This window comes from Cebus imitator, unplaced genomic scaffold, assembly GCF_001604975.1.
Source record: "Cebus imitator isolate Cc_AM_T3 unplaced genomic scaffold, Cebus_imitator-1.0 Scaffold546, whole genome shotgun sequence".
In the NCBI taxonomy this organism is placed as follows: Eukaryota; Metazoa; Chordata; class Mammalia; order Primates; family Cebidae; genus Cebus; species Cebus imitator.
The window spans coordinates 851649-861367 of NW_016107861.1; the positions used below are offsets into that span (position 1 = coordinate 851649).

At 40.8% G+C, this 9719-nt stretch overlaps 1 protein-coding gene across 1 annotated transcript in view; it reads left to right on the forward strand.

Moving 5' to 3' along the window:
* The first annotated feature begins 1650 nt into the window (after positions 1-1650).
* GLO1 (glyoxalase I) overlaps positions 1651-9719 on the forward strand; it is a 32426-nt gene continuing 24357 nt past the window's right edge. The window contains exon 1 of the mRNA XM_017515282.2: positions 1651-1852. Coding sequence (XP_017370771.1) covers positions 1769-1852 — 84 coding nt within the window. The 5' untranslated portion in view covers positions 1651-1768. The remainder of the gene's footprint in view (positions 1853-9719) is intronic.

Here is a 9719-nt window from a genome sequence, read left to right on the forward strand (position 1 = left end):
AAAAAAAAAAAAAGATTAATGGAAAAGAAGACAATTTGAGTGTCTTTTCAACAATTCAGTGGTAAAGTACAGTATATGAAGAGTTTGTGTATTGCCCCAATTCCTAGGTTTAAAAGGTTTAAGGTCTAGGTCCATGTAGAAGTTCTGTAGTTCTAATAGACTGTGTTTTGATGAAATACCCTCAATAAGTTTGAGGTATGCACAACATTTCTGCTGAAATCCTTATCCTGCCCATCCTTTTGCAGTGGACAACTATGGTTCAGTTTGCCTAGCAATCCTCCCTTCGTATAAAAATATAATTCCTCTTCTTTGGGGGAACGGATTTCCCCAAACTCCAACCAAGTGGTTCTAATCCAGCTTTCCAATCACTGTACTCCAATCACAGGAGTAAGCACAGGTCTTAGGCCAGGCCAATCACAGCTCCTTCCTGGATTTTCCAATTTTATAAAATCCAGGCTGACTGGATAAAATCCAGAGGGAGAGTTTACTCCCTCTCCTAGTGAGAGGATAGCTGCCAAATTTCTAGTCTCATGGAGTTCGTGTCTGACAAAATGAAGCTGAGATGCAGAAAAAAGCTGAGATGAGAGACACAGACATCTTGACAGTGGCCAGGTGGTTAGTGCCATACAACTCCCTGCCCAACCTCATTTTGGTTAGGTGAGCACTAGTCATTCTCATTTATTCTTTTAACAACAGGAATTATTTAATGAGCATCTACTATGAGCCAGTCATTGAAGACACCGTGATGACTAAGCCTTCCAGTGAACACAAAATATGTTAACGTAAAAAGTATTGCAAGTCATGGACATTTGGAACCTAAGTAGGCAAACCATGACTTATATCTCATTTAGGCTGGGCCCAGTGGCTACACCTGTAATCCTAGCACTTTGGAAGGCTAAGGTGGGAGGATCACTTGAGCCCAGGAGTTAGCAGCCTGGGCAGCATAGTGAAAACCCCATCTCTACAAAAAATACAAAAAATAACTGGGCGTGGTTTTGCAGCCTGTATTCCCAGCTAATTAGGAGAGTGAGGCAGGAGGATTGCTTGAACCCAGGAAGTCGAGGCTGCAGTGACTTCAGTAAGCTGAAATCACACTACTGCACTCTAGTCTGGGTGACAGAGCCAGACACTGTCTTTAAAAAAAGAAAAAAAAAGGAAGAAAAAGAAAACTAATTTAGTTCTCACTAAATCCTGTTAGGAAGCTCAGAGAGGGTCAGTAATTATTGCAAGCTTCTAGCGCTAATACATAGCGGAACCAAGACTTGAACATATATGTTTTTGACTCAATTGTTTTAATTACTCTGTGCTGCTTAAACTGAGAAGCCTCTGAATCCTTACAATTTTAAAAGAACAACTCACAGTTCTCACTTTCCGTCAGATTCTAATTTTCTACCAAACTGCAGCCCTGAGGTATGAATGGTTACCAAACTTTAGTTAAACAAATAAAATTAGGTCATCAAGAAACAGAAAAACCACTCTTCCCAGCCTGCATTTTTTTGTTTGTTTAACGAGTTTGCCTTTTTAAGGGCAAGGCTCCTTGGGAGTTGTAGTCTGAGACATAGTCCTGTGGGTGGAGGCGCTGACTCACTGGAACCCAATCAGCAGAGAGTCAACTTGCTCTCCGCTCAGCGATTGGCTAGAAGTCAGCGGTCGCCCGCCCCGAAGCGCCGACGCGCGGTCCCTAGTTAAGGCGGCACAGGGCCGGGGCGGAGTGTGGGTCGCTGCTCCGTTCTTTGGGTCGGGTCGTTTGTGATACTCCACCGCAGCCATGGCAGAACCGCAGCCCGCGTCCGGCGGCCTCACTGACGAGGCCGCCCTCAGTTGCTGCTCCGACGCGGACCCCAGTACCAAGGTGGGCACAGGACGGAAGGGAACGGCTCCCCGAGCTCCGCCGGGCCGGGACCGGGCCGCATTCTTTCCACCTCTATGCCGCCGCCGCTGCAGGTCCGCCGGCCTCGGGCGGACGGGAGTGTGCTGGGAAGAGGGATAATGGTGTTCGATGGGGGGATCCGTGGGGCCCGCGAAGTGTGGAGGGGATCCGTTGCCTCAGCCAGTTTCAAAGACTGCGACCCTGTTTTGAATTAACTTACATTGCGACGCCAGGCCAACCCAGGGTCAGATTTCCTAAATCAATCGCCAGGGCCCACAACAGCGGTTTCAAAACTCCCAGAAAGAGGTTCAAAGGTCCCCGTCCTGTGTCAGCCCTGCCTAGCCTCGTTTTTCCTTACCACCCTGACTCCAATCTTAACTTCTGCAAACTGATTTGATCTAAGTTTAACCGCGCCCAGAATTTCACATGTGCTTGCCTGGCCTTTGCTGTTGCTCATAGCCGCCCTTGCCTTCCTTGGCTTCGTGGGGCCCAGGGGAGAGTACAGAATCATAGAGTCTGGATCTGAAAGGAATCTTAGAAATTCCTTCTCTTACCCTCTTACAATAATAGCCCAGTAAGAGAAATGACCTGTTTGCATATGAAGGCTTTCACTTACCGAACATGTCTTTACTGAGTAACAGTAAGTCACTCAGGTGTCATGTCTCGGATGCATTAAGATCAGACACAGTAACCGCTGTTTATTCCAGTGAAATCAGTGTCTGTAAATGCCTTTGTATTTATTCATTTGACAGCATCATTTGTAAATTCCTTGAAGATTGAATGTGTGCTCCCTGCAGACCTCTAAATGGCCTAGGTAGATAAGTGGTCCATGACTTGGGCCCCTGCTTGTTCTTTACCTTCAGGGCAAAGAGTCAGACAAGTCAGACACCTTTCATTGCTAAAACTTGACTAGCACCTGGTACTTGGCTTAGGAAAAATGTTAGTCATTGCAAAATTAAGGGGGGAAGGTAAAAAAATTCCCTGTCACACTCATCTGACTTGTATATACCTTAATATTAATACCCGGTTATTTCATATAATGTAATTGAGTCACTCAGTGTAAAATAATGTCTTAGATACCTGGGATTTTATGTAATAGGTTATTTCAAATAAACTAGAAAGATTCCTGGGAGATTTTTGTAAAATATACTAAGCAAATGTCCTTGCATCTTAATTTACATTCTATAGTATCTAAATTTCTCTTGAGGATTTGGAGTAATTTTTGAGATCAGTAATTTTTGGCCACGGAAATACCACGTGGAGACATAAAATGGAATACGTAATAATAGCTGGTATCTATTGAGTGTGGCAGGCCCTGGCTTGGTGTTTTAAGTACATTGTTCAATCCTAACAACCCTATGAAGAAAGCATAATTATGATCTCCATATTACAAATAAGCACACTCAGGCGCATAGAGGTGCTGAGTGATTCGCCCAGGGAGGAGCCCACACTTCAGCCTCCACCCTGTTCTGCTTCAGGGGTGCTGACTCCAGCAGTAATTTTGGAGTTTCCCATGAAGGAAAATAAAAAACCTCAATAAAGGCTGGGTGTTGTGGCTCACGCCTGTAATCCCAGCACTTTTGGAGGCCAAGGTGTGTGGATCACCTGAGGTCATGAATTCAAAACCAGCCTGGCCAACATGGCAAAACTCTGTCTTTACTGAAAATACAAAAATTAGCTGGGTGTAGTAGTGGGCGCCTGTAATCTCAGCTACTCTGGAGGCTGAGGCAGGAGAATCACTTGAACCTGGGAGGCAGAGGTTGCAGGGAGCCAAGATCATGCCACTGCACTCCAGCCTGGGCAACAAAATGAGACTCTGAATTTTTTTTAAAAAGCCCTAAATGAATTCAATTCAGTGTGATCACTTAATAGAGTTACACTGTATGTAAAGAAGATGGTAAGTACTTGGGGGATACTGGGATAAGCAAGATGAGGTCCCCTCCCTTCACCCACTTATATCAATTCAAATACACAATGGACCTAAGATTAGGGTGCTATTGAAATTATAAATCGCCCTGGGAGCACAGAAGAGGTAGAGGTTTTTAAAGGTAGCATCAGCGGTATGGTGTATGCACAGGGTATTTGGAGTCTGTAGACCTGCATTTGAACCCCCACTTCTGTCATTGGCTGCAGTGCCCTTGGCAGGGCAGTTGGCCTGAGTTTGTAGAAGGAGCATAAAGATATCTTAGACAGCAGCTATGAGGATAAAAATGACATGTATTATGTTCTCTAAACTATGAAGAGCGATGCAGACAATTCAAGGTTGTATTTCAGCTGTGTATTTCAGGAAAAATGTGGTTTTAGGATGGCAGAATTGCAATGCAGGGTAGGTCCTGGAGGGTTGTTGGTGTTATGGTTGCAGTTATTATGTTATTGGTTGCAGTTCAGGTTATCTAGGCAGTGGTGGGAAAGGCTAAAATGGTAGGTTGGGGCCAGATCGTGGAGATAGCTTTGGGTATCACATCTAAGGAAGTTAGATTTTCTATAGATACTAGGGAATGAGTCAGGATTTTGAAGCATTCTATATAGTAGATTGGAGGGATCCAAGTCTGGAGGTGATTAGGCCATTTAAAAAGCTCTTCCAGAAGGTGAGTTAAGTGATGAGGGTCTCGTTTGTAAAGAAGAGAGTAGCAGTGGCACAGAGTCAACTTGGTTTTCGATCATTTGCATCTTCATTAAGTCCAAAGAATGTATGGCTATACCACATTTTACGCAATCTTTCTTGGATAACTTTCTTCAAAAGGTCAGATTCTCCTTCCAAATGGTGATCTCCTGGAGATCTTTTATTTTTTACTGTCTGTATCTGTGTCCACTGATACAGTAGACAATGTCCTCAGTGTTGCCATTATTTCTACCACCACTACCAATGTCTGCTTTCACATCATTCCATATATATGTATATATATGTATGAATGATACGGCCCCTGTCCCATTGAGGTAGCTGGTAGAATTGAATGCAGAAGGCAGAATAGGGAATGGAAAGGAGGAAGAAGGACAGTGGCTAGATAAATGGCTGACTATCCTAGGCACTATTCTATCTAGACATAGAGAATCATAATATATATAAAGGCATAGTGACATCAGAGAACTGAGGCAGGGACTTACAGGTAACAGTGAATGAAGTTATAAGCAGGGGGACTTGAGAGAAGGGTGAGCAAAACAATCATTGGGATACTCAAAGAAAAAATGAGAACTCCCATTATATTCATTTGTTTTTCTCACCCTGTAATGATTTCTATTTAAATGATAAGGGTATGAAATGGAAAATGTTTGAGATGACCAGTTGAGGGGAACGGTGATAACCGTTGGTGTTAGAGAAGTATACAGCTACATATGTGCCTGCTTTTGGGACTGTCTCTCAAACATATTGAGGAACCACTGAGGTATTGATTTTTAACCCAGAAAAGACGTGACAGGGTTTTCTTTATAGAAAGATCACTCAAAATTACATGTAGATAAGCCTATGAAAAGCAAAGAGATACTAGTCTAGGCAGGAAGTAGTGAGGACTTCTTGCTTTCCTCAAGGTATACTGAAAGCAGTTGAAAAGCTCACTTTTAAAAGTCTGGAGAACAATTTTGTTCATTTTTGTTTTGTGGGAGATGACACCTAGTAATAAAGAGTTAACTTTCCCCTTTTATGAAAATGTGAGTTTTTGTTAACTCCCTAGTTTTCCAAAAAACAATGAAAAATGCGTTAATTGCTTATGGTAAAAATAACCCAGTTGGTAAATTGCATCTGGAGAGGGAGGGTTGTCAATACTTGACAGGGATAATTGTCAATACCTGACAGGAAGCCATAGCTTTGGACTTCCTTGCATGTAGTGACTTTTTTTTTTTTTTTTTGAGACAGAGTCTTGCTCTGTCGCTAGGCTGGAGTGGTGCAGTGGCTTGATCTCGGCTCACTGCAACCTCTGCTTCCCGAGTTCAAGTGATTCTCCTGCCTCAGTCTCCCAAGTAACTGGCACTACAGGTGCACACCACCATGCCCAGCTAATGTTTGTTTTATTAGAGATGGGGTTTTACCATGTTGGCCAGGATGGTCTTGATCTCTCGACCTCATGATCCGCCTGCCTTGGCCTCCCAAAGTATTGGGATTATAGGCCTGAGCCACTACACCCAGCCTGTAGTGACTCTTATAACTGTCCCTTATGGAAATTCTGGAAGCTGTGCCTGTGGAGTTGCTACTAGAGATATTGGCTCCTGTGGTACCTGGAGCCTTCTGCCTTAGGATGATTCTCGTTCATACGCAGTGTGAATCTTTTCCCTATATCTGATCTGCGTAGTCTCCTGTAAGGAGTCCCACTGAAGAGGAACACCTGATACTTCTTTGTTGGCAATCTGTTTTCCTAATTGATACCCTTTTGAGTAAACTGGCAGCATGTATGGCCTATGGCTATGGTTGTCTTATACGTCTGGATGTTTAATTGAGCCTTAAGAAGACTTTCTGTTGGGGACAGTGTAACACCTTTAAAAGTTCTTTGAGAGACAAAGTAGATGGTCTCTAAAGGGAATTGGGTCAGTCTTATTAAGGCCAAACACAACACTTTTTAAACCAGAGAAATTTTTTAATTTCTGAAAATGTGGCTAATGCAAGTGTGGAACTTCTTCTTTCTGAAGACTGAAGGTAATGGAGGTGCTATGGTCTGAATGTTTGTGTCCCATTAGAATTCATATGTTGAAATCCTAATCCCTGAGGCAATGGTATTAAAAATCCCTTCTTGAATGTGATTAGGTAGGACATGAGGACAAAGTCTTCATGATTAGGATTAGTACCCTAGAAAAGAGACTGTAAAGAATGATCAAGCCCTTCTGCCATGTGAGGTCACAGTGCAAAGATACCATCTATGATGACAGACACTAAATCTGCAAGTGCTTTGATCTTGGACTTCCCAGCCTTCAAACCTGTGAGAAATAAATGTTTGTTGTTTGTAAGCCCCCAGTTTATGGAATTTAGTTACAGCAGCATAAATGGACTAAGATACGAAGCAATGAAGTTTTTAACTTTGAGTAAGATGTAACCTCTTACAAAGGTCTTTAGTAATACTTCTAGAGAAATAAGAATTTTCATCACTAGAAGAGAACTTGAGATTTCCTAGGTAGAAAACACAACGTCAAACGTTTTTTATCATTGTTGTGGCTTTTTGACCAGTTTTTATTCATCCTGAAAATAGACATATAGTAACCAAACACACTCATATCCCATTGTGGAAGGCAATTGTATAAAATTCATTTAGAGACTCTGCTTCTGGCAAAATGAAATAGACATACTTTTCCTTATTCCTCCTGCTAAGTGTAACTAAAAACTCTGGACATGATATATAAGACAAACATTGGAAGACTCTGAAAGGTAGTGAGAAGAAGGTAGACTTTCTAGGGACCTTGAGACCCTAGGAACAACATGATGATAAGTTTCCTAAGTTTTCTTTTGGCCTCATACTATTCCTATTTTTTCTGAACTTAAAAAAATAATGAAGAAGCTGAAGAAGCTAGCAACCTGGAAATGCCAATGGACACAGACCAAAAAAAGCCTAATTAAAACCTGCTCTCTAGCCACAGGACCTGGAAATGGGCAGTATTTCCTGGCAAGACAGAAAACTTTTAGACAATAACTGCTCTACTCCGACTATACACCATAGAAAAAACTGTGGCCTCAGTCTCACCCATGCCAGCAAAAGCTGAGTGGGGAGCCTAGATTTTTACCCAACAAGATGTAATGAGCTGCCCAGTCTTCCCTTGCTAAAGTGATGCTGGGGAAGACTGAGTAAGGAGCCAGGACTTTGATCCTGCCAGGCTTTCTCCTCTTGACATATCAGTGGAGAAACATGAGGAACCTAAAATTCCACCCCAACCCAGCAGTGGAAATATTTAAGACAGTTGTAAGTGGGAGAGGGTACATGGATGTAAAGAGATGTGAGGTTTCTGTACCTTGTTCAAATTAATAAAATGATGTCACCAAATGACTGTGATAGCTTATATTTGTGTGTATATACATATACATATGTATATGTGTATAGACATATACATATACGTATGTATATGTGTATATGTATATATACACCATATGTATATACATACATAGTAACACCTAGAGCCACCACTAAAAAGAGCAAAGAGATACATACAAAAATACTATAGTTAAATCAAAATTGAATTTTAGAAATGTTCCAGTGACCCAGAGAAAGGCAAAAAAAAAGAAAGGAAACATTTAAAAAGAAAGAACAGAAAACAAACATGAATAAAATGGCCAACTTAAGCCCTAACATTGCAGTAATTACAGTAGATATAAATATATTAATTAAGAGACAATGATTGATAGAGTGGATTAAAAAACAGCTGTATGCTGTCTACATGAAACTCACTTCCAATATGATAGAGACAACTTAAAAATGAAAGGATAGAAAAGGTAAGTCATTCAGATATTCATCAAAAGAAAGCAGGATTGGCTATCTTGATATCACATAAAGTAGACTTTGAGCAAAGAAAATTACCGGAGATAAGAAGTACATTATATAGTGTTAAAAGAGTTGTCATTGACCAAGAAGACATAGCAATCATAAATGTATGTTACTAAACAACAGAGCTATGAAACACTTGAAGCAAAACTGATATAATGGAAAGGAGAAACAAAATCTAAAATTATAGTTGGAGATTTCAACACTACTCTTTCTTTTTTTGAGACAGGGTGTCACTCCTGTCACCCAGGCTAGAGTGCAGTGGTGCATTCAGCTCACTACAACCTCTGCTTCCCAGGTTCAAGGGCTCCTCCTACCTTAGCCTCCTAAAGAGCTGGAACTACATGTGTGCACCACCACGCCCAGCTAATTTTTGTATTTTTTGTAGAAATGGAGTCTCACTATATTGCCCAGGCTGGTCTTGAACTCCTAGGCTCAAGCAGTCCACCCACCTCAACCTCCCAAAGTCCTGGGATTGCAAGCATGAGCCACAATGCCCAACCAACACTCCTCTTTCAACAACTGATAGAACTAGACAGAAAATTAACAAGGAAACAGAAGAACTCAACAACACCATCAACAAATAAGATTTAATTGGTATTTATAGAATGTTCCACCCAGCAACAACAACAGAATTCCCCTTTTTTTTCAAGTGTCCATACAACATATACCAAAGTAGACCATGACCTGGGTTGTAAAGCCAACTTCAGCAAATTTAAAAGAATCGAATCATGTATTCTTTAGCCACAATGGAATCAAACTAGAAATCAGTAGCAGAAACCTAACAGGAAAATCTTTAAGCACTGGGAAACTAAATAGCACACTTCTAAATACATAATCCGTAGATCAAAAAGGAAGTCTTGGGAAATTTTTTAAATGTTTTGAGCTGAACGAAAATGAAAAAGGGATCTTAGCTAACAGTGCAAAGGGGGAAATTTATAGCACTGACTGCATACATTATAAAAGAATAAAGGTCTCAAATTAATAACTTAAGCTTCTCCTAAGAAACTAGGAAAAATTAAGAGCAAAATAAACCCAAAGGAAGGAAATAAAGAGCAAAAATTAATGAAATTAAAAACAAAATCAGTAAAACAGAGCTGGTTCTTTGAAAAGACCAGTAGAACTGACAAACCTGTAGCAAGACTGACAATGAACAAAAGAAGACACAAACTACCAATATCAGGAATGAATCAGGGGATATACCACAGAACTTTCTGACATAAGAAATATTAAAAACAACTTTGTATACATAAATTTGACAACTAACCTGAATCGGACCAATTCCTTGAAAAACTACCATAGCTCACCCAATATGAACGAATATGATGTGTCTTATACCTTTTTTCTTTCCTTCATTTTCTTTCCTTCTTTTTTTTTTTTTTTTTTTTTTTTTTTTT